Genomic DNA, 24,972 nt, shown 5'->3' on the forward strand with positions numbered 1-24,972 from the left:
AGCTTCCTGTAGCCTTTCCAGGTTTTGAGGGGAGGGGGAGGCTGTCTGCAGAGTTCTTCCACTCACACCCCTAATCTAGCACCCATTGTATTCCTGAATGCAACGAGCTTGGCCCCTAGTAAAAAATAAAAAGAATGTATAACCTTCCAGGGGATTCCTAAAACTGTAAATGTGAGGGTTAGATGAGGTTAGCATACGTGCTTCTCTCAGCATTCCACAAATGAGGGTACGTCTACCCATTAACCCCCAATTTTGACATATTTATTTCCTTCACTATGTTTTCTTTCAGAATTAAAACGAACAAGCGGTAACTTTATATATTAAGCCTGTTATTCCTGTTTGATCCCTGAATCTGCTAAACATCTTCATTATGCTATATGCTAATTTACGGCTCACCTTCTGTCTTGCTTGTTGGTAATCATTGTAGAAGTGCCGACAGATATTGTGTTGGAGGATGGGACATGCTAGGGAGAGATTAATAGGAGACAACGTGGCTCCGTATACAACCATTCCCTCAAAAGGAGAGAGTAATGCTCAGTTTAATGAGGAGAAGCCTTCTGTTCAACAGCATCTGAACTGCATTAGAATTCCCATAGGGGACCAAACTGATTGGAGAGCAACAAAGCTAATATTTCAGGAAATTAAGGATTCTGTGGTAGCACAATAGTTCAGTTAAGACCTACACAAAGGATTAGGGGCATACTAGATATTACTGAGGAGGGGAAATCCATATACAAATGTGCCTATACATCCACCTCTGAAGCGGGTATAATTGGAGTTTTGAAATTAAAATAAAAAGTATGCTTGGATAAAGTGAGCCTTTTCACTTCTTTACTACACTCTGAGAGCCAGCGTGGTGTTGTGGTTAAGAGTGGTAGACTCTAATATGGAGAGCCGGGTTTGATTCCCCACACCCTCTCCATGTGAAGCCAGGTAGGTGACCTTGGGCCAGTCACAGTTTTCTTAGAGCTGTTCTTGCAGAGCAGTTCTCTTTGAGCTTTCTCAGTCCCATCTACTTCACAGGGTGCTTGTTGTGGTAAGAAGAAGGAAAATATATTTGTAAGCTGCTTTCAGATGCCTTCAGGTAGTGAAAAGCAGAGTATTAAAGAATAGTTTTTTCTTTGTCTTCATCTTCTTCTTTGTCCAGCCAGCCTTCAATACCTGGACATGAACTGGGCTTGAAGAACACTGCTCAATGTAACTTGAGTGCAGCAAAGAAAGCTAAGGAGGGAGCAGGATTAAGTACTCTTCCATGAGTCTGGTTTTATTTTATAGAAAAGACCTTCCCACAATTGATTCATGGATATTGACATACTTATGCCATCAAGTCATGGCCAACTTATGGCAACCTAGCTCCTAATTTATGGAGACCTCAGCAAGGGGCTTTCAAGGCAAGGGAGAAGCAGGGATTGTTGGCCATTGCCTTCCTCTGCAGAGTCTTTCTTGGTGGCCTCCCTTCCCTGGACTGACCCTGCTTAGCTTCCAATTTATGACAATCCCAGCAAAGGGCTTTCAAGGCAAGTGAGAAGCAGAGGTGGTTGGGCATTGCCTTCCTCTGCAGAGCCTTCCTTGGTGGTCTCTCCTCCAAGTAACAACCCGGCCTAGCACCTAATTTATGGAGACCTCAGCAAGGGGCTTTCAAGGCAAGTGAAAAGCAGGGATTGTTGGCCATTGCCTTCCTCTGCAGAGTCTTCCTTGGTGGTCTCTCTTCCAAGTACTAACTCTTATAATTTATGTAGACTCCAGTAAGGAGTGACTCCTTCAGCATGCCTGTCCAGAATCCTGGCACACTCTTTTTGCTCATCAGAATTCGTTCGCTTTAATTTCTGATCTAATTTTACATTTTCTGGAACCAAGCTATTTACGCTGGGATGGGAAGCATTCTGAAGCTGTGGAGGAAGCCAAAACTCTGTAGATGTTGGCCACGATCCAGAGAACTCGTGATTCATTCCGTATACCTAAGGTAGCTTTAGATTTCTTGAATTGCAACTTCCCGTGCCACATAGCAAATGGATCTGGTTTAGAAACTCTCATGTTTCAGAAGTAGTTTTTTGACTGAACATGATATTCGGCTTTTTAACAAATCATCCTAGGCATTCTCAAATCCTCGGGCATAATTGCCTTGAGGGGAGGACATAGACTCTACACCAGCTACTTCACAAGTTCACAAACACAAAAAAGAAGAGCTGAAGATATCTATACCCAGAACTGAGTCTTAAAATATGGGCCAGATCCGGAACAATGTTTTCCTATTAATGGGGATCAATAGGCAGTGTTATTCACCAGAATGTTGTTGTTGTGCAAAAAATAAAGAGCAAAGTAAAATGGATACTTTGTGCTTAAGGATATATAAGAAGAGTCTTGCTGGATCAGGCCAGTGATCCATCTAGGCCAGCATCCTGTCTCTCACAGGTATTTTGGGGAGCCAGCTACTGGACACAGAGGCCAGGGCCTTCCCCTGAGGATGGCCTTCTGGCACTGATATTCAGAAGTTTACTGCCTCTGGATGTGGAAAAGAGAAAAGAGTCTGGCAGCATCTTAAATACTAGCAAAATTTGTGGCAACGCAGGAGCTTTCGTGAATCACTGCTCCCTTCTTCAGATACAGCAGTAATCAGTCTCACAAAATCTCCTCCCCTGCTACAAGTTCTGTTAGTTTTTAAGGTGCTACTGGACTCTTGCATTTCTCTAGTGCTACAGTAAATTGGAACATCTTGATCTGTCTGAATGTGGAGGTGCTGTGGCAACATCGACTCGTGCTTCATCCTTTTAGAAGGACCCGCGGGCCCAGCTGTGTGAATTTGAGGCGCTTTAATAGCAACGTGGTTAAAAGAATGAGCAGTTGAGGCCATTGTTCTCATCCCCAGCAGAGCCCACCTGGGAGGTCACTTGCTGGCTCTAGGCAAACCCTGGGGGGGTGGCATGAATTTTACAGTGGCGTCAAATATGGTCTCGGCTGCGGAACGCAGGTTTAATTTCAAAACCAAAAAGTTTCTATCTCTGAAACGTTGGAGACAGATATTGGAATACTTAGTGAATTTAAGAAGCATACAATTTTCCAAGTACCGTATTTGCCGGCGTATAAGACGACCCCCCAACATTTCCACTCAAAATACAGTACTATGGGTCGCTATGGGCAGCTATGATTATCCCAACTGAAGGGCACCCGGCGTATAGGACGACCCCCCCACTTGGAGGCATGTTTTTTAGGGGGGAAAAGTAGTCTTATACGCCAGCAAATACTGTAAGTTTTGTGGGATTTCTGTAGGATGCAGAATTATGCATTTATTGCAGCTATTGGATTATATAATTCCCATTTTTGTGTGTGTGTGCATGCATGCATAAGCCACTATTTTTCTTGCTCACTCAAAGCAGCAGGAAAAATACTTTTTTTTTTAAAAGCAGGTTATATTTCACCCAAATCTGTATTCTAGTATCTAAATTGAAAGGTACATACAGGCTTCCCAAAAGATCTTTTTTTATTCTGACGGTGAGAAGTTACATTAGGCTGATAAAATCACTGCCCTGCAAAATTGCCTTTCCAGCACATCTCAGCAAACCGGTTGGTTGTACTAAGGCAGTTTACACCAAATTTAACCTTAACTTCTGGGACCGGGGTGAGTAACTTGGCCTGATAGATACACAGCGTGTGAAAACAGGAAGCTGGAAAGCAGCTCTCATCTATGGGAAGTGGTGTCTGTGTTTGTTTAAAAGTGAGCATCAGGTCAGGTTTAAAAAGCTTGCTCTTGTTTTTGTACGGATGCTTCTTCTCTATCTGCAAGTCGGCACATGAGTGAGAGTAAAGGAGCTACCCCTGTGGGAGGAAGACGTAATGGGGTGTGTCTTGCTTCGCTCCTTGGACTTTTTAAATTAAATCTCTCCTTGTACAAGGAAGGAATGCTTCCATTCAAGTTTGTGGCTCAACCTGCTTGCCAACGCTAAATTAGTCCTCGAGGAGAGGGGAGGGAGAAGTAAGTATGAACCCAGAATGTTTGAATTTTAGTTCCTGTTTGGCAAGGCAGGGCCGGTTTATCCATGTAGCATATGCTACGGGCCCTGTACTTCCAGGGGCCCTAGGTAGTGTCTCCCTTCCCCAAGGGGCTGTAGCCTCTCTTCTCCCCCCCCTTTCCCTCCTTAAGGACCCTCTGAGTGACACCCCTTTCCACTGTGGAGGGCCCCTCCACCCCCCACCCCCCAGTCTGGCTGCTCCTGCCGCAATTGTACTCTGGTAGGGCCCCGCAAATCCTTAAAGTCCCTTTGGTGCTACGGGCCCTGCAAGTCCTTAAACCACTCCTGTGTCAGGGTGGTGAGTTGTGGTAAAAACTGAAGCGCACTCCGTAGTCTTTCCTCTTAGATCTGCCTGGAATTTGCCCTTTTGGTATTTCCTCTCCTCCCCTTCTTGCCTAACGACTCTGTCCCTCTCTTATCGCTTGCAGAGATTGTTTACAGAAAAGACATCATGCATGCATTGCTAGTGTATTGAATATGGTCATTAAAATTCTCCTGGCTGTAGCTTCTCTACAAAGGGTATGTTAAGGCTAGTTCTAGCTGTAGCTTCGTCTTTCATTGACCTTGATTTAAAACACAGGAATAAGCTATTTACCTCGGACGTTTTGGGGGTGGCGATCACTTCTGTGGATGTGGAATCTTTTGAGATTTAACTTTTGAGTTTTAACTTTTGTCTCCGAGTTATATGCTTTTCTCTGACTTAAAGTTAAAGAAACGCTTTCCCCCCTCTTACCTAATACATTTGATTATGTTGCTTTATGCAGACTAAAGCAGCTTTTGTGTGTTAACTCTCTAACCACTGCAAATGTGTTACCTTGTACAACAAGCTCCTTTTCTGTTCCTTTTTCTTACCTTGATTTTTTTCCAGTCTTTTCTTTGGACCATGGCTTGCATGACATTTTTTTCTTTCTTTTCCTTTCTTTTTTGCTGTTTTCAAAGACTCTTGGGAGGATTTGACAGATTTGGTGGAGCAATTGCGCGATGATACAGAAGGTGCGTGCCACACCAACATCTTCCAGCTTTTCTTTCCATTTCATTTCCAACCACCTTTTGTTGTCTTTTTGATTTGACAACTACCACTGGTGGTTGCTGTGTCCATGTGTGTGTCCGAGCATGTTACACTTCTTTTTGTTCGATCTCTTGCATTTTCCTTTACAAAAAAAAAAAAAAAGATCTGTACTCATTTTTAGGATTCATTCATGCTGTCGTTTGGGGTGGGGAGAGGAGTGGGATCTGGTATTGATAGCTGTCAGAAGATAATATAGTCTATGTTTCTTCCTACAATTTGTCACTCTTTAGTTGGGATGGGCGCGAACCTAACCACAAAGCAAAATCTGTCACGAATTTTGCCATGTTTGTGGTTTGCAAATCCTCTTGTCACGAATTTCCACAAGCTTTGAAAGCAGTTATGACGGTTTGTGAATATAATAGAAAGCAGGGGTTTAGAGAAACTCCAAACACCTCTAAGCCCATTATTTCTGTTCCCATGCGAAAGCTGCAAAAAACAGGTGAGCAGCAGTGAACAGTCTGCTCCCTGTTGTTCAGCTGCTTTCGGCTTTTTTGAGCAGTCTCTTTAAAATTTAATGGGTCTGCACAAAAAAGCCCCCAAATAGCTGAGCAGTGGGGAGCATGGTGTGCAGAGCCACAAGCCACAAACTGGTTCAGTTCACAAATTAACCTCTTGGTTTGATTCAGTTCACGGTTCAGCTTGTGGTTCGGCCATGAATTGATACGTACCAAATTTTTCTGGTTTGTGCCCATCCCTTCTATTTAGTGCTGCACTTCTGAAGGGCTGGGGTATGCTGTGTGTGTGTGTACATGTGTGCACACATACAACATTACGTCTCGGAAAATGGATTGATTAGTATCCCACTTCCCAGACCTTGTTCCGATCCATAATTACAAATGTTAACATTTCCCCAAAAAGCGTGCCATTGTGTCATATCTGTTCCTCATAGGCATCATCCTAATTTCATCTACCAAAGTTAACTTGATTAGTTCAGGAAGGATCCTACCTTTGGGGCTCCTTGCTGGGTTGTGCTTTTAAAAATACATATTACTAAAGTGTGGGATTTTGATCATGATTGCATTTGTGCTACCAGGGGCTGGCAGGGGCTCATGGGAATTGTAGTCTACAGTTTGGCCACCCCTTCTTTATAGGGGCCTTCAGGAAAGGGAAAGAGGTGGGAGAGGAGGATGTGAGAGCCCTCCTGCAAGTCCTTGTGGGTTTCTACTCAATTTCCATATAATTCCATAAGAAATTCTGTTGAAGGCCCCCTTGACATGATGAGGTTTGCACCCATTTCTAAAGTATCTTAATGTCAGTAATTGTTACAGAAATGCATAGCCTCCCTCTGACTGAGAAAGACACGTTCAAAGAAATGATGCTTCCAGGCAGAACCCACATTTTGGTTGTGGCTAATTGTCTTTAGCAGTTAACATTCTGAAGACTGGCACCTGGCAGCTGAGCAATAGAACTAGTCCTCATGAGGAAAGCACAAAAGTTTGTAAAGCCCTTCTTTCCCTAGCAATGCTAATGCCAAGGGCGGACATCTGGAAGGTGCCCTGAGGTGGCCAGTGCCGCGGCACAGAGGGGAGGGGTGGCACCACGGCACTGGCTGCCTCGGGCTTCCACGTTTGCTGAAGTGGCCGAAGCAGCTGAAGCGCGCCGAAGCGCTCAACCTTAGCCAGGAGCCACTTAACCATCTGCTCTTCCACCTGCAGGGGAAAGTGGAAGAGCCTTTTGCTTTCCTTTGGCAAACACAGGACTACAGTTTGCATCTAGTTCTGTCCTGAGTCAATTTTAAAGCTGCCCAAACGGACTTCTGTTCTGAAGTCCTCATGTTCACTTTTTAAATAATCACATGCACTAGGCATGGTTTGTTTACCCTTTAGCACTACATCGGCTTTGGTTGAAAAGAAAAATGGGATGTGTAATAGAAGCCGGCAAAGTTTTATTCAAGGTACTAGGGGCCAAGCCGTTGCATTCAGGAATAAAAGGGGCCCTAGATTGGGGGTGGGGTGGAAGAACTCTGCGGACAGCCTCTCCCACCCCCCAGGACCTGGAAAGGCTGCAGGCAACTGTTAGGGAACTCACCAGCAGGGGCTGCTCTCCCGGGGCAGGGATCTGCAGCCTCCGAGCCTTGGAGGGAAGTGGAAGGAGGAGGGGGTGGTCGACGGAAGGCGATTGGCTGGGCACTGGACAGACAGGCCAGGAGATTGGAGGAGGAGGCACTCAGGGGCGGGACAGCTGCCCTGATTGGGTGTTAAGCACCAAGTGACACTTAAGCCACGAGACACGCTTCTCCTCCAAGCCCTTACCAGAAATATATTATTATGTGGAACAGATAAGCTTTTGTACATTCACATGTTGTCAGGTATCTGACACCTTGCATAAAACATGCTGTTAAATGTGCCACTGGACTCAAACGTTGTTCTGAGAGACCCATTTCTATTCTGCTCATATCTAACGAAGGGAGCTTTGATTATTTTATTCTTTAGGAAGCTGGTTACGTTGAGAGATGGACTTAGTTAAAGGGGGTGGGGGTGGGGGGAGGGTGTTAGCTAACCAAGAATGTTTTGCATTTAATTCTCAAGATCTACCTGCTCTTTTGTTTTTTGTTCGAGGACCGTCACAGCCTTAGCATCCTAACTGGGCAAAGAATGGCTTTATGGGAATAGAGCCAGGGTCCCTGGCTCAGAGTGTATATCGCTTGTGATTCATTTAAAATTAGAATAGCCTCACAAAGATGACATTAGCTTTAGCAATGGGGAAAAAAAGGTCCCCTGTTTGACCTGATTTCATTAACATTGGATAGAAGGCTACTTTTTGTTGCCTCTGATGACAACAGACCCTTGCAGCAACTACAGCACCTTGTGTTCGTAACAATTGTGTCCAGAGATGCTGATTAGACCTCTTTGTAAGCTAGGAAACTTGCTACTGTTTGCCGAGCTGCTTTCTTGACAATCTCATATGCATGCATTTAGATTTAGATGTGACCTCGGGACGACTGGGAGTATAATTTCTCCTTTGTACTCTGTTTTGAAGATTGTTTTGATGAGAACAGAAACTGCAGTAGAAGTGATAGACTCCATCCTTGTTAGTGGAGAGAATAAAATTATCCCTGTGCTTTTAGAATATGGGTAGTCAACCTGTGATCCTCCAGATGTGGGTGCCCGGATACCCTAGGGCATCACTGCTCTGCTGTCTTGCAGGCTTGAAACAAACATGGCTGTCAGAAAATGATGTTTAGTCTTGCAGTCCACAAAAGGGCAAACATTGCTGCTTTAAAGCAAATGACTCTAGCTTCAGTTTATTGAGACGAGCAATTCAAAGCAAGCTCAGTTGAAGCAAAACATGCAGAATGAAGAGCTGGAAGCTATGAAGCAGGATCTGGTGGGGAGAATCGCAAGAGGAAAGCTACTGTTGGGTGATACGTCTGACCAGTTCGGAGAAAGAAACACCAGAATAGCTAGTGGGTGATTCTCACACTGATCTAATATCCAGATCTGGCTGCATCCCATTGAACTAGTGCCAAATACACTTGTACACAGTTTCACTTTTCAGGACAAGAAACATGTTCTTGGCCTGCAATACTTTAGTGGGATATCTCTCTCTCTCTCTCTTGAATTTGGTATGTAGCGCCATAATATGCCTTAGCAAAGCTTACCAGCCTTTATAGATTGTATCGGTTTTATTAAGGATTGGTTTGTAATGCAAACGAACTCTTCCTCGCAATCTGAGGGATTAAGCAGGTGCTGAGAATACATAGATCAGCAGTCATCATAATCTGAAACTTTATTAGCCATTTGGAATGGATACTAAATGATCTAAAATAGTACATTGCCAGTTAATGCAAATATGCATTAGGGGTGTTTATTAGGTTAATCCGAGCTAAAAAAATACCCATTAATTCAGCTAGATACTGATTCTGATTTTTTTTCTGGGTTACCAAAATGGCTGTGCCTGAAAAATCCCGAAAATATTTGAGATTTTTTGCAATTGCCAGAGATAAAAGACATTTAAAGGGGTTGCAGTCTCTTTAAATGCCTTTGGACTCGAGTGCACTCCAAGCTGAAAACTATGATCCCTTTAAATGCTTCCCTCCTTAGAAACAATGGAGGATAAGGGAATCTCTTTTGGGGGACTATAAAATTGGACCACCAATCTGTTTTAAAGTAGGATTTTTTAAGGAGAGGCACCAGCTGATATGTTGGAAATTTGGTGCCTCTACCTTAAACCTCCCCCCACCCCCTACACACTGAGCCCTGGAGCCCTGGATCAATTCTCCTTTATACCCTACTAGTAAAAAAAGCCCATTGTATTCTTTATACAATGGGCTCTAGCAAGCAGCGGCGAGAGCAAGGGACGAAAGGCTACCTGAAAGAGGGCTGCGGCTCCTCGGTGGCTCCTCGGCTGCGGGTTGAGCTCCTCTGCGCACACCTCCGCGGCTCCTGCCGGCTGCTCTTCGCCGGCTCCTGAAGTGGCTCTTCGGCGTCCCGTGGCGCTGGCGGGGGAGTTGCTGCTGCTGCTGCGGCTTGGCAGCGCGGCGAAGCATGGGCCCAGCGGCGATCGCGGCCCAGGCTCCGCCGTTCGCTGGGTGGGCGCCGCCTGGGATCGCGGCGCCGCTTCCTCCGTTGATGGCAGCTCTTCCGGCGAAAACAGTCATGGCGCCATCGTCCATCGCGCCGCCGCCGCCGCCCGCATCTGATGTAGGACCTCGCGTCAGGCCGCCGGGCAGGGAGCCCCCAGCCCCACATGACACTATCCTAATGGAGGAGCTCTCAGAAATCTGCTATGAAGGATTGCTGAAGGCAGAATGTTGAACCTGGTTAAGAGGAAAGCTTTGTGGACTTGAGGTGAATCAAGATGGAAAAGTTGGGAATCTTTTTCTACAAAATCCTCAACATGTTCTTTAATCACTTACTCCCATCGTTCTCACAGGTTTTTTCCCCCATACGCTTAATTATAAAGTGCTCTGCATTTGCCAGATTATACCATTCCCTGGAGAATGTACTAACCTAAATATTATGGGGAGTCCTTCAAAGCATTTTTCTTGAGACGCTCCCAGGTTTTATTTTATCAATTTAAATATTCAGTCAGCGTCAGTACCTTTTTGTTCTCTTGGATCTGTCTGTCATGCTGTTTTCATTTGTTAAGCAAATAATAAAGCTTTGCTCTATTCCTCCAAATACTGTCCTATTATTCATGGGTGTTTTCCCTTGCTTTCACTGTGCAAGTCCATCAGGTTTCCTTTGTTGATCTGGATTGCTTTTCCTCCCTTTGATGATGAGTTCACTTTCTGGTCACCATTTTCCTGAGTTTTCTGAGAGTGTGTTTGTGCTGATATTTTCCTTGTTTCACTTCCAAGCTGAAGGTAATATAGAAGTGTACAGATCCCTTGGATTCCTCCCCACTGCCTTTTTGCCACCTCTCAAAGGTCATTCCCCACCCACATTGAGGTGTTCTGCCTAATCTATACCTTCTACCATCCTCCCCCTTCCATCAGTGTACCAGCTTCTTTTGCCCCTTGTTTTTTAATTTTAAAGTTTTTTTGACAAGCGACATGAGTCTAGCGTTATAAGACTATTGCTGGTCTTGTATCACTAAATAGAAAAGTCAAAATGCAATATGCTTCCCAGCTGCTTGTCAGTTTCAAAAAAAAAGTCTTGTCAATTTCAACAATGGGTTTCAGCTTGCCTATGTTCCTTTCTGCTCCCTTGCATTCGAACGCTAAAACTAATGCTAAAACGCAAGTGCAAAACCTGACCCAGGAAGATTTAAGATTTAGGTTGCTTGCTGGACGCCATTTGGCACCTGCAACAGGGCAATTGGGTATTTTTTTTAAATGCTGGACAAGCGCCCCTGTATCACAAGTGACATTCTACCCTGATTTAGAAAAATGCATTTTTAAAATTGTAATTGCAAAGTAAATACACCAAAGGAAAAAGAATAGTGCATAAGGCAGGCACAGACCCTCAAGTCAAGATTAAAGGTTTACCGCTCTGAAAATCTGCAGTGAAATGTGCAGGCGTAATGGGCTACTGTGTCCATCTCCCTGCTGTGCAGCTTCCAGAGTGTCTGTTGTGCTAAATAGGACCATGGTCTCTTTAGAATCAAAGAATCATAGAGTTGGAAGGGGCCACACAGGCCACCTAGTCGCACCCCCTGCTCAACGCAGGATCAGCCCAAAGCATCCTAAAGCATCCAAGGAAAGTGTGTATCCAACCTTTGCTTGAAGACTGCCAGTGAGGGGGAGCTTACCACCTCCTTAGGCAGCCTAATCCACTGCTGAACTACTCTGACTGTAACCATTTTTTTCCTGATATCTAGCCTATATCGTTGTACTTGTAGTTTAAACCCATTACTGCGCGTCCTTTCCTCTGTAGCCAATGGAAACAGCATCCTGCCCTCCTCCAAGTGACAATTTTTCAAATACTTAAAGAGGGCTGTCATGTCCCCTCTCAACCTCCTTTTCTCCAGGCTGAACATTCCCAAGTCCCTCAACCTATCTTCATAAGGCCCCAGATCATCCTCGTCGCTCTCCTCTGTACCCTTTCAATTTTATCCACGTCCTTCTTGAAGTGAGGCCTCCAGAACTGCACACAGTACTCCAGGTGTGGTCTGACCAGTGCCGTATACAGTGGGACTATGACCTCTTGTGATTTTGATGTGATGCCCCTGTTGATGCAACCCAAAATGGCATCTTTAAAAACCCACTTCTTGTATTCCGATAAAAAGGCGATTGATATGGAACGGCTTCAATTTTTTCTAACCAACGTTTTGTATACCTGTGCATTGCAGATCCCAATTATCTCATGGCTAATGAACGCATGAACCTGATGAACATGGCTAAGCTGAGTATAAAGGGCTTGATTGAATCTGCACTTAATCTTGGTAGAACACTGGACTCTGACTATGCACCCCTTCAGCAGTTTTTTGTAGTAATGGAACACTGCCTTAAACATGGCTTAAAAGGTGAGTATTTACATGTGTTGATGGCTGGCCTTGCTTTAAGATTAATGCTTGCAAAATACTGAATCAGGAACTGGGTTCTAATACCTGTGTCTCCTGTTTTTGCTCTGTACAAGTAGCTATTTGTAGAAGTTAAATAAGCAAGGAATCAGCAAGTGAAGGGCCCTAGCTCAAACTCACCTTTCCTGGTCCTATGAAGTGGCATAGGAAACTGAAATGTGACAGAATTTGGGGATGGCACTTGAATCGGTGGCCTACCTTCCCTTCATTTCAAACTGGAGACTTAGAGTATACCCTGGATCTGGGGGTCTTCAAGCTTTCTGGAATACTGACATTGCGGTGGGTGCAGTGACAAAATGGCTGCTGCAGGAGTCATCTACAAAATGGATACTGCAGCTTAATTTCAGTACGATAGTGTAGACCAGGGGTAGTCAATTGTAGTCCGTGGACATCTGGAGGGCCGCAGTTTGACTACCCCTGTTGTAGATAGATATTCCTTGCACGATGAATATGAACTTCATAACTATTTCCTGTTAAAGAGAGACAGACAGACAGACAGACAGACAGACAGACAGACAGAAGTCGGGAAAAGGCAAAAAATCAAACATGAGTAGCTCCTTTCTTGCACTAAACAGATTAAACTGCTCCTTAGCCTGTTGCTTTGGCAGTCATCTCTTGTTCCGAAAGACCTTTATAATTCTTAGAATTGCAAGCAAGAAAACAGAAAGCAGTTCTGTTTCAGGTGCCAGTAGTTTTATGTTGACATACACTCACATGATTTGAGATGCTTCACATCAGTGATAGCCTAAGCTACATTCCTAGCAATGTAAGTACTGCCTCTGCTAAAACAAATCCTAGTGTCCACATCTTGACAGAAGTCTTAGCTTTGTTTTAGCTCAGTCCCTTGGGGCAGGGGGGACTGGAGACAAAGAGGCACGCAGGTTAAAGGTGAGAGAGCAGCATGCGGCAGTTTGCGATGCATTGTTTGAATGTTTAACGCCAGTCATACAGACACAATAACCATGTTTTTCTTTAGCCAAGAAGACTTTTCTGGGCCAAAACAAGTCATTTTGGGGACCTCTGGAGTTGGTTGAGAAGTTTGTCCCTGAAGCTGCAGAGATCACGGCCAGCGTGAAAGATCTTCCAGGGCTGAAGTAAGTGAATGTTTACTCTTTCGACAGGAGGGCCGGTTAAGGAAGGCACAGAGGTAGGCAGGGCTGGGTGGGCAGGAGGTCTCCTGCTATACTGGGAGGCCAGGGAATCCCGAGGCCTTCTGTATATTAAGACAGCAAGCAAGGGATAGCATAATGCACATGAAGCTCTGTGACTTCAAGCAAACTAGAAGCTAAACATCAACATTAGAAGCCGATTTAGCTTTCCCTAAATAATGCAGTGATGTCTCTTAGAGCAAGGTTAATTAGACACAACGTGGGAAAGCACTGTAAGGATGAAGAGGGAAGGGAAGGCCGCAAGATAAAGGAATGAGGACGGCACAAGACCTCGGTGCAGACCTTTCATGCGTGGAAGCTGGGAAATGAAAGCGCCAAGTATCTTCATCCCCTGGGAGGCCGCTCAGAATGCAGCCCCACCTCCCCTTTGAATCGGGTGACTGGAACGAATCCCTTTGAACTCTTCACCCACGGAGTCATAAAATATTAAACGAGTCGGAGCCAATGGTTGCTGCAGCCACAGCTGTGACTTAACATTTAATTAGCACCAGCTCTCTGCTGCCCAGAAGGCAATCATTCCATGAGTCCTGCTCACAGGGCTGCAACTGAGCACAAGTTAGGGATCGGGTCGACCGCTATTGGAGAGAGGGCTGGGATTTATTCCCCTTTGTTATAAAACGACAGAGTTAATGCTAACACCCCCTCAACATCCCTTTACTTGGGTAGGCTAAGGCGGTGGTTCCCCACAAGCCCAAATTATTTGGTATGGCAATCCTACTTGGTATGGTGACCAACCAAGGCTAGACCCAGGTTTTATGGCGCCCTGGGCAAACGATGGATCTCAGCACCCATCTAGTTCACCCTCCCATTTTCTACTCTGGCTGACCAGATGTTTTTGAGAAACCAGCAATCATCACACAAAGGCCACGGCTGCCCCCGCTATGAATCCCAGCTAAGTGGTGGTTGTAACGTACACAGGCTTTGCGCATGGAGGCTGTATTCCAGCCTTGAACACCTTCTTCTCCCTCTAGTTCCCCCCAAGACACTAAGACACTTATTGTAGTAAACATCAGAATATGTTTTGCTTGATTAACATGTAGAATCATAGAGTTGGAAGAGGCCATAACTTGCAGAATCATAGAGTTGGAGGGGGCCATCTAGTCCAACCCCCTGCTCAATGCAGGATCAGCTTAAAGCATCCAATCCAATGTATATGCAATAAAGGGAAAAGATCAGCCACTGTCAGGATCAGGTTTCTAGAAAGTGTTGTGTCTCTAGTCATATTACACTTGCAAAATTTTGTCTTCAGAATCTGGGGCAAAGTGTGATAACAGCTCCTCTACCATTTGTTTCTGGACCTTGATAGGACCCCTGTGGGGAGGGGAAGAGCCTGGCTGCGACTAGCACTAATGCAGAAGAAACTTTCAGAGTATATGAAAGCCTTGGTCAATAGAAGGGAACTTCTCAGGTGAGCAGCTGTGTCCTTTCTTGATGCTGATTTCAGTAAATGGGCATTCATCACATGGAAGTTGGTTTTCTCCAAGTGTTGTGTTCTTGCAGCTTAGGCAAGTGTCATGCAAGGAGATGGTCTTTTGGACAAACTGGTGGGAAAACCAGATTCCTGCTGCATTTCACGTGTGCCTGTATACATATATTTTCACGCACAGAGCTTGGGTGGGGAAAATACCAGTGGGTGGTTCTGGTTCGGTAAAGAGGCTGTATAATTGGTAGTGAACCTCTAATTCTGATGGATGTGGCAGAAATATTGCAGCATCAAATTAATGAAGCAGCAGAGTGTATTCCTGGTGCCTGGGTGTGTGTGGCAGAGCTTCTGGAGTTCTGGTCCCAGTAGAGGACCTCCTGATGGCATCTGGGTTTTGGCCATAGTGTGACCCAGAGTGTTAGACTAGATAGACCACTGGCCTGATCCAACATGGTGCCTCTTATGTATTGTGATGCTTTGTATTCCTGGTGCTTGGCGAGCAACAGTGGGAGGGCGTCTGGAGTTCTGGTCCCAGTAGAGGACCTCCTGATGGCATCTGGGTTTTGGCCACAGTGTGACCCAGAGTGTTAGACTGGATGGGCCATTGGCCTGATCCAACATGGCATCTCTTATGTCCTGTGATGCTTTGTAATCTTGGTGCTTGGGGAGCAAAAGTGGGAGGACGTCTGGAGTTCTTTACTGTTATCTTTTCTCCCAATGACTCAAGGTGGGGTTTCCTGTCGTCAGAGGGATGCGCACAAGTTGCGGCCAAGAGGACAGTGTGGAATCAAGAGTCTCTTTACTTGCTCTAAGTGATAAGCTTTTGCTCTCTCATATCTTTTTGGTTTAAAAGATGAAGCGATTTTAGCAAGCCTGGTCTCCTTTTGTCTTGCAGTGAATTTTACGAACCAAACGCGCTCATGATGGAAGAGGAAGGCGTCGTAATCGCTGGCCTCTTAGTAGGCCTGAACGTCATCGATGCCAATTTCTGTATGAAGGGTGAAGACTTGGACTCTCAGGTGCTGGATGTTAGATCGGGATGTTGTCTTGGTTTTGAAAATCGGTTTAAAAATTGGTTTGAAAATAAAGCTAGGTTGTTGTTTGCCTTTTGGCTCACTTACAACGGTCACATAAGATCTGATTTTGTTTTGCTGAATGTTGAATACAGTTTTTTTTTTTTACAGATTAGAAAAAGTTCAGTTTTTATTCACTTAAGGAAGTCAGAATTGCTGGCAGGCTTTGATTTGTATTATCTTGATACTTAGATGGACGAGGAGCATGTTTTATTTTGCAGTGTATGTTTGAAACATGCATGCAGACCTTTCCTGATAGGGCTGCCAACTCTGGTTTGGGAAATTCCTGGAGTTTTGGGAATTGAGCCTTGGGTGGGTGCAGGAGGGAAGAGAACTCCGCAAGAAAGTAATGTTGTCGAGGCCACCCTCTGAAACTCTGATTTCACCCAAGAGGGAAAACTGATCTTTTCAATTTGGGTTTGTATTTCCTGGAGTATTCCAATTCAACCTGGAGGTTGGCAACACTATATTCTGAACAGCTTCTCTTGTATGGTAACTGTTGATTATGCATACTTTCCACTTTCCTTGGTTGTGGTTTTGTTTAAACATTGAGAAAGTACACTTTCTAATGCACTTTGGCATGCATAGCATTTGTGAAAATCTGCAAAAGTCAGCTTTAATACCCATCTTGTTCCATTTTAAAGGTGAAAACAAGAAAAAGCAAACCATGGCTCTTGAGCTGGTCACAGGTTATTTGGGGGTGGATTTATATGCCACCTCTCCAGAGACCCACTAGGGACAGCTTACATGGAAAAAGAGTGCCCTAAAATTATTAAAAATCATAAATTGCCAATATAAAAATGAAACAAGCTATCAAAAACAAGCCACGGGCATAAAAAAGCACTGAGTACCCTCAGAATAGAAGCAGACTATAAAATAACTAAAAAGATAAAGCCCTTGATAAAAAAGAGTGTGGTAGGTGATGGGAGGAAGGCATTCCAGAGTCAAGGTGCCCCCTGAGAAAAGGCCCCATCTCTAGTTGCACCCACTTCACCTCTGCACCCAGGTCCTCCGAGACCGGAATGTCGGACTCGGGTCTTAACTGGTGTTGTGGACAGCATGGAAGGAGGGGGTCCTTCAAACACCCCAACAAGCCTAAATGATATTTTTTCTTGAACTTTGGGGCAGATGTCAGAGCAAAGTAACCATTTTTGGGGACACACATTGAGAGATCCACACATTGTAGGGGCCTTCCAAATCATGAGTTCTAGAAACCTGCCTTATTTAAGAAAGCTAGCAGAGATTCTTAGGAGCTTAGGTTTTCTGCCAGCTCCTTGAATCTGCATGCAGGAACTGGAGCAGTGGTCCCCAACCTTTTTATCACTGGGGACCACTCAATGCCTTTTACTGAGGCCCGGTGGGGGGGAGTAGTTTACTCCTCTACTCTCAACCACTGCCCTAACGCTCTCTGATCGCTATGGTAATGTTTAAACATCCCTTCAAAATAAGATACAGACACACCACAACAGTGAAGTGTGTTGTAAAGGGCTGGGGGGGATGAAGTAAAGGGCCGGGGGGGGGGAGAAGGCGTCCTTCGGGGCCCACCTCCAATTAGTCGAAGAACCACATGTGGTCCGCGGCCCACAGGTTGGGAATCGCTAATCTAGAGGATGAGTCGCTGTGTCAGTGAGTGAATCGCAGGCTAGGATAAAATATGTTGGCCAGAGCTGCTGTCCTTCCTTATGGCTAAATTCCCTTAGTGGGAATTTTTAAAAAAAGGGTTTCGGTAAGATGCAAATGTAGTTCCCATCCTTGCTGTTAGCTGGGTTTTATTCTCCCTGCAAGCCAAAATGTACGGATGTCCTGAAGCGCTCTGGCTACGCTCCAGGAAGATGAATAATACATTGGCAACTAGCAGTTTGTGCACACCAGAGCTTTCCCATCTGTTTTCTTTTCAACACCTCTTTGTGCCAAAATAGCAAAATTGGTCGTGTCTAAAAAGCCTTTGGGGTGTGATTGGGGGAGGAGGAATACCTGAGCTTGGCTCATTGGTTTGATTCATTGCCTTTCTTTAAGGCAGCTTTTGAAAAAGAACCGAAATGGTTTTTGACACGAAGCATCACGATCTTCTCTCGTAGGTCGGCGTTATTGATTTTTCTATGTACTTAAAGGATGGAAGTAGTAGCAAAGGGTCCGAGGGGTAAGTACTTTCTCCTGACCAGGTTTTATCGGGGGAACGTGAATTTTACAAGCAGCAGTTAATGTTGCTTTGAGCCTTGCTTCTAATTATAGTCCTGCAATGTAAAAACAGGCTTAGCACAACCTCAGCATGATGTACATGTTTTTAAAAATGGTATTTTGAGTTGAAATGATTCAGAAGGCAATACAATGCTTAAACACTACGTATGCATTGTTGTTCTCCCCCCTACATGCACAATATGGCTTGTATAGAACATAGAATCACAGAATCATAAAGTTGGGAGGGACCTCTAGGGTCAAGTCCAGCCCACTGCTGAATGCAGGAAATCCACAACTACCTGCCCACCCACAGTGACTTCAGTTCCATGCCCAGATGATGCCCCTCCAAAACCAGAACCCCTGGCCAGTCAGTTATGCAAACAGCAATATTTCTATTTTTAAAATACAGAAGGGTGAGAACACAAACTTGCACACATGTAGATTGTTCAAAACATCTTTAACGCAACAGCTGTGGTTCCGATTGCATGAAGATGTGAGCAACTTTTATTTTATCTTGCATTCATTTATACTCAACCTTTCTCCCTAATGGGGACCCAAAGTGGCTGACATTATTTGCCTCTCCTCACAACAACCCTGTGAGGTTGGTTAGGCCGCGAGGAGGACTGGCCTAATATAATCCAGCAAGCTTTCACAGCACAAGGGGAGATTTAGAATTGAGGCCCCCAGACCAACTTAAGTACTACTCCACGCTGGCCCTTTGCTTATAGCAATATTGACGTAGAAGAAGATCTGGGTTTTGATGCAGCTGGGTTTGAGTTCAGTGGCTCCTTAGGGAGCAACAAGGTAAGAGCTTTCGTGAGTCAAAGCTCCCTCCCCTAAATCTGAGACTCTTGAAAGCTCTAATCTTGTTGGTCTCGAAGGTTGGAGGTAATCTCTAACAGTGGTTTGCCCTGAAATAAGCTGGCCCAGAAGTATGAATTTAGGCAAATCATGAGAGGAAGGGCGGGAAGGGATGAGCCACTGGGGAGGGGGAGAGCAGTGAGTTTTCTGCCTTGTGCAGGGGTTTGGATTAGATGATCTTGAGGTCACTTCTAACTCTACATTTTTAAGACTGATTATACACGGCAGCAGCTACACTGTGCTGCCACCGATCCCGGCACCCATGGTGTGCCCCAGAGTTGTGTGTGCGCATGCACAACTCTGTGATGGGAAGGATTTGCCATGCCTCATGGTGGAGACGGCAGCTGGGGAGGCAGGGGGCATGGGAGTCCCACCTCACAATGGTGCAATAGCAGCATGCCGTTATCCCACTATCGTGGGGAGTGTACAAATGGACCTGCCCTGGCCGGGCCTCTGATGGCTGCCATTGCAAGACGGAGAACACGGAAGAATCCGTGTTCCCTTGCCGTGGGCCCTCAGAGGCCCTACCATAGGCCAGCAGGGGGCCTGGATGGCGCAGGCATCGTGCATTAGCAGGGATTAACCCCACTGGCATGCAGGCGCCGGCCCACTTTTCCTGGTTTGTGCATAATCGGTCTAAGTGAGGAATCTCAGCATGGTGGGGTGGCTACTGGCATTTGAGGCCAAGGTTCGTCCATGTCATGTCATGCCGCATTGCGGTTCTGGTTTTGTTTGAACTAGTTCCTTCTCTCTTTTTCGAACCTTAGTGGCTACCTGTTTCTTTACCATTCACTGTGCTCCATTTCCAGAGATGGTCAAATTACTGCAATTCTGGACCAGAAGAATTACGTGGAAGAACTCAATAGACATTTAAGGTGAAGAGCAAGTTGCTATTCTATTACAGTCTATCAAAGCCTCAGTTGGCCCTAAAGTGAAATGCTTCCATATAATTACTGGAGCTCTCTTTAATTTCACAGTGCCACTGTCAACAATCTGCAGGCAAAGGTTGATGCTTTAGAAAAATCCAACACAAAACTTACCGGGGAGGTAAGTGGCAATGAAAGAAACACCTTTATTTTCTGTTAGGGGGAGAGAAAAAAAACATTGTCAGTGTCTTAATTGATTCTTGGTTTTATCTAGTGTCTTAACATGTTAATGTCTGAGAAGACCTGTGTCTTACAGTCTGATTTTATAAGTTGAATGAACGTTTCATGCCCTTTTTGATCGGACCAGTGAAACTGGAACTCGTAAGAGGATGCGGAGGGAGCAGGGGGTGGAGCCACACAAACATCAAAGTCCCAAGTATAGTGGAGGAGAGGAGTAAATTCAAAAAATAGCCTGGGAAAGAGGAGTGAGAGGTGGAATAATTAAGTTAAGTCCAGTCTTCTGTATGTTACCAGGTCCTACCAGCTGGCAGGAACATAACTTCTTAACCTGCTGTTGAGTACCAAGAAAGTAATTGAAAGTAATGATTTTAATTGTTGTTGCCTTCTAGCTTGCTGTTGCAAACAACAGAATTATAACACTGCAAGGAGAGATGGAGAGAATCAAAGAAGAAAGCTCATACATGTTGGAATCCAACAGAAAGGTCAATACTTTTATTGGTTGGGCACTGGAGATAGATTAGTTTCTCTCTAGCAAAGGCCTGAGTATTGGCTTACATGGGAGCTCTATGTTCTGCAAACTTTGTGCTTCTGTTCTTTTTCTTGCTACTTGCTGTGTAGGGAGGGGTGTGAACTGCATTCTTGTGGGTTGGTTCAGGGCCGAACCACGACCCGAATCGCAAATCGGGAGGTTGGTTTGCAAACCAAACTGGTTCCTATCGGTTCGTGAGCCATTTAAAGTTTAAACTCATGCTTTCAGCTGCTCGCTACTTTTTGTGGGGAGCAGAAAGCAGGTGTTTAAATGGCCATTTAAACCCAACAGTTGAACAGCAGGTTTCTCCTGCTTTTTGCTCATTACATACATTTATGAAAGTTTGTGGCAGTTCTCCAGTTTGTGAACATTGCCTCACGAACCACGAACTGGTCAGAATTCGTGACGAACTTTAATTTGCCAGATGGTTCAGGCCCATCCCTATTGCTTCATGTGTTGATGTGTTTATTTGTTTGTTTATTTATTTCCTGCCACTCCCTAAACGACTCGTGGCGGGTCACAATGTCTTAAAAACCCCATTAAACCTCCCATTAAAAGACTTAAAATCTATCCCGACACGGCAGAAAAATCCCCTTCCTATTACTAAGGGGAGTGGAGAAGGAAGTCCAACGATGTTCACTCCAAAAGCCCAAAAGCCCGGGGGGGGGGGAGTATACAGCCTCAACCCAGCCTCAACCGCAGACCTGGCAGAAGAGCTCCGTTTTGCAGGCCCTGTGGAACGCTGGAAGATCTAGCAGGAAAACACTGATGCTTTGTAGCAATGCCTCCTTCCAGAAAGGTGGGCCTTAGCAGTCTTTTGGCTGATTTCAGCAGCCGGCTCTGTTGCTTCTCAAATCAGCTAGAAAAAAAATCTGAGTTGAGCAATGGGAACTGGTGTCTAATAAAGGGGCTTTATAGTCTCTTCAAGTGGGAGAAAGAACAGTGTTCTGTACAGCTATAGAAGTCCAGTTTTGAGGGAGCTCCTTGTTCTCACTTCCTAGCACGTATTCAAACCCAGATTACATTATCCATTGATGGCTATGCAGCGTCAAGCCGCTGTACAACTCATAGTGTAAGACTAGTTTGGAGAGCATTTGCATATTCTTCGAGTGAATGCTTGACTGCTAAATATTTCTCTTCCATTTCCTTTTGTGGCACGTTAATAAAACTGCAGGTAACTAAACCGGACAGAACTGCAGATGGGCACGCCTTGAGTGAAGCACGGAAACAGCTGAAGGAGGAAACGCAGCTACGACTGGTAAACTAGCGAGGCAGAAGTTTGAGTTGAAGAAGGTGGCTAGAGAAGACAGTCTGGGGTCTCTTGTCTGCTTTCCCCCCCCATCCAGCAAAGGAGTCATTTCAAGGGGTTTCTGCAGCAATCATTGAGCTTATGCTGTGTAATATCCACCATGAATCTTTCTAATCCCCTGTTTATTGCTGTGTATCATCCCTCTTGACGAAACAGGCTGTTCTTTATCTAAGCCAGGCTTTCTTGACAGCCCTGGAAGACGGTTAGTGTGGCTAGGATCAGCGGCTTCTAATCTGATGAGCTGGATTTGATTGTGTGCTCCTGCACATGCTGGGTCACAGTCCTGATAGTGCTGTTCTCATAGAGCAATCCTGTCAGAACTCTCTCAGCCCCACCACCTGACTCATAGGGTGTGTGTTGTGGGGAGAGGAAAAGGAAGGCGACTGTAAGCCGCTTTGAGACTCCTTTGGGCAGTGAAAATCAGGGTGTAAAAACCAACTCTTCTTCTCTGCATTCCCAAATGGGTGGGATTTAATTAATTTTGAATATATATATTAAATTTGTTAAATATTTATTGAGTGATATGACCATATATGGACATGTTGACCTCCCCCCTGCAATGGCCAATGATGGGCCTGGAGGGGGAGGGAGGGGTCCCAGGTGGGAATGTCCACAGCTATGCTTCCCAACCTCATCCATCCACCCATCGACCCATCGACCCATTGACCCATCCATCCATCCATCCATCCATCCATCCATCCATCCATCCAGCCAGCCAGCCAGCCAGCCAGCCAGCCAGCCAGCCAGCCAGCCAGCCAGCCAGCCAGCCAGCCAGCCAGCCAGCCAGCCAGCCAGCCAGCCAGCCAGCCAGCCAGCCAGCCAGCCAGCCAGCCAGCCAGCAGGAGTACTCTCAGGAGTACCATCTCATGGCGGTTTACAATAAAACAGTAAAATTACAACATAAAAGCCCCTAAAAATCCAATACAACAGACTGCTTCTGCATGATTGTTCTACTTTTGGGGTTTTTCCAAGTTTGCAGAATGTTTCAGGGGGTTCTCAGCAGTAAAAAACTTGAGAAAGACTGATCTGAGGTCATGCCAGAAAACATTTGGTACCATTAATAAAGGTGCCAGTGGATTCTTTGTAGCTCTTTCTATAGCAGGTTGCTCCTCTTCAGGGATTTGTATAGAAAATGTTCCCACCTTTTATTGCCTTTTTGGAAGAACCAACAACAGGTCCCTCTCTGTATTCAGTGATGGACTTATTGGCAGGGGATGAGCTTTTGCAGTCACTTCTCCATGAAGCTCATCCCCTCCCTCCAATTTTGTTAGTCCTTAAGGTGCTGCTGGTCTTTTCTGGTGAGAATAGATGGAGTCACATCCTGGCTGTATGAGAAGAAGTGAGCAGTGACTCCTGTCCTGGCACAAGTTTTGTTAGTCTTTAAGACGCTTCTGGACTCTGGCTCTTGGCTAGGACTCACATCCTAGCTGTATCGGAAGAAGTGAACAGTGGCTCACAAAAGTTTCTCCTCTGCCACATGTTTGGTTTTTTGGTCTTTAAAGTGCTATTGGACTCGGGCTGTTTTCTACTGTTACAGACAGACTAACACGGCTACCCATCTCTCATATATTACATATGCATAAAGTTCAGATTTCACATATATCCCTGTGTGTGTGTGTTTGTGTTTTGATACAGGATGTGGAAAAGGAACTGGAGGTGCAGATCGGAATGAGGCAAGAGATGGAGCTGGCCATGAGGATGCTGGAGAAAGATGTTTGTGAGAAGCAAGATGCCCTGGTGGCGCTCAGGCAGCAACTGGACGATCTCAGGGCCCTCAAACACGAACTTTCGTTCAAGCTGCAGGTGAGCAAGCAGGATGCCCGGCCCTGTTGGGTTGGCGATGGAGAGCCAGGCTCTGATTTTGGACAGCGTGTAGAGTTGTTCTCGCAGGTCAGTTCCCTTAGAGCAGTGGTCCCCAACCCCCGGTCCGGTGACCGGTCCCGGTCCGTGGATCAGTCGGTACCGGGCCGTAGCTCCAGCTTGTCCTCCTCCCTGGTTGCTGCATCGGGGGCTGCCCTGCCATTCTGCTGCCGGCTCACCTTTGGTGCTTTCCAGCGGCCGCCATAGCTGGGGCTCCCCCTTGGGGTGGCACTGCACAGGTGCTGCTGGCAGTGCCCCCCAGTGGGTAGCGGGAAGTCAGGGGCGCCGGCGGGAAAGCAAGTGGAGCAGGGGCTCAGGCGGTGATTAAAAGGTTGGGGACCACTGCCTTAGAGCTCTCTCAGCCCCACTTACCTCACAGGGTTTCTGCTGTGGGGAGAGGTGTTTGTAAGGCATTTTGAGTATCTTTCAGATAGTGAAAAACAGGGTGTAAAAATCAACTCTTAACCAGTACAGTGCGCTAGCCCAAAAAAATATTTCCAAGTTTTTCCAGAGACTAAGCTTTCCTGTGCCCTTTTCCCCACCCTAGAGTTCAGATCTGGGAGTGAAACAGAAGAGTGAGCTGAACAGTCGCTTGGAGGAGAAAACGAATCAGATGGCTGCGACCATAAAACAACTGGAACAAAGGTAACATTGAAAGTCACTTATTGTTGAAGCCTTGGTTGATTTCTTTGGTTTTGAAGGCAGTGTTTAATATAGATTTTTAAAAGAATATTTGAAACTAGAGGTAAAGAAAATTTTTGGGACACATGGTACAGGGCCCACGGTTTCCGTATTATTATGCCGCAAGGGACCCCCTCTGAACCCCACGGAACCATAAGAACATCAGAAGAGCCCTGCTGGGTCAGACCAGGGGTCCATCTAGTCCAGCCTCCTGTCACACGCAGTGACCAACCTGTTCTCTTACAGGGCCAACAACAGGGCATGGAGGCCGAGGCCTTCCCCTGGTGTTGCCTCCTGGCTCTGGAACTCAGAGGCTTAGTGCTCTCCAAGGCCACAGGCCAAGGTCTTTCACATCACCTCCTCCCTGGTCTTTTTAACTGGTGATGCCGAGGATTTATTTATTTATTTACTTCCCATTTTTCTTCCCAGAGGGCGCCTAGCCCAGCTTATATCATTTTCCTTTCCTCCTTTTATCCTCACAACAGCCCTGTGAGGGAGGTTTGGCTGAGAGGGGGTGACTAGCCTAGCGTCACCTAGCAAGCTTCTGTAGCGTGGGCAGGGATTCGAGCCCAGGTCTCCCATATCCTCCTTCAACCCAATAACCGCTGCATTACGCTGGCTGGATTCAGTCTGGAATGTTCTGCATACTGATTTTAATGCCCCCCCCCCCAATTACCCTCTCACAGAGCTTAAGTATACCTTCTCCTCCGAGCGTTTTGGGAAGTTCAGTGGTAGCAGTCT

The 24,972-nt window shown here is 45.7% G+C and overlaps 1 protein-coding gene across 9 annotated transcripts in view; it reads left to right on the forward strand.

Moving 5' to 3' along the window:
• The window catches only part of RUFY3 (RUN and FYVE domain containing 3), a 59,180-nt gene that overhangs the window by 19,794 nt on the left and 14,414 nt on the right, over window positions 1–24,972 (forward strand). For 6 of the 9 annotated variants that reach the window (XR_013224982.1, XR_013224984.1, XR_013224983.1 and 3 more), the window contains exons 2-12: window positions 11,812–11,985; window positions 13,019–13,136; window positions 14,518–14,619; window positions 15,530–15,653; window positions 17,786–17,847; window positions 19,556–19,621; window positions 19,724–19,793; window positions 20,242–20,334; window positions 21,556–21,639; window positions 23,326–23,493; window positions 24,098–24,195. Coding sequence is in view for 6 of the 9 variants with exons in the window: in XM_077301147.1 (XP_077157262.1) it covers window positions 11,812–11,985; window positions 13,019–13,136; window positions 14,518–14,619; window positions 15,530–15,653; window positions 17,786–17,847; window positions 19,556–19,621; window positions 19,724–19,793; window positions 20,242–20,334; window positions 21,556–21,639; window positions 23,326–23,493; window positions 24,098–24,195 (1,159 nt within the window). In the remaining 3 variants the exon portion in view is untranslated. Of the gene's footprint in view, window positions 1–3,847; window positions 3,971–4,946; window positions 5,001–11,811; window positions 11,986–13,018; window positions 13,137–14,517; window positions 14,620–15,529; window positions 15,654–17,785; window positions 17,848–19,555; window positions 19,622–19,723; window positions 19,794–20,241; window positions 20,335–21,555; window positions 21,640–23,325; window positions 23,494–24,097; window positions 24,196–24,972 lie in introns of those variants that run through there. The other 3 variants (XM_077301148.1, XM_077301152.1, XM_077301151.1) reach the window with 2 other exon arrangements.

This window comes from Paroedura picta, chromosome 10 (assembly GCF_049243985.1).
Source record: "Paroedura picta isolate Pp20150507F chromosome 10, Ppicta_v3.0, whole genome shotgun sequence".
Classification (NCBI taxonomy): domain Eukaryota; kingdom Metazoa; phylum Chordata; class Lepidosauria; order Squamata; family Gekkonidae; genus Paroedura; species Paroedura picta.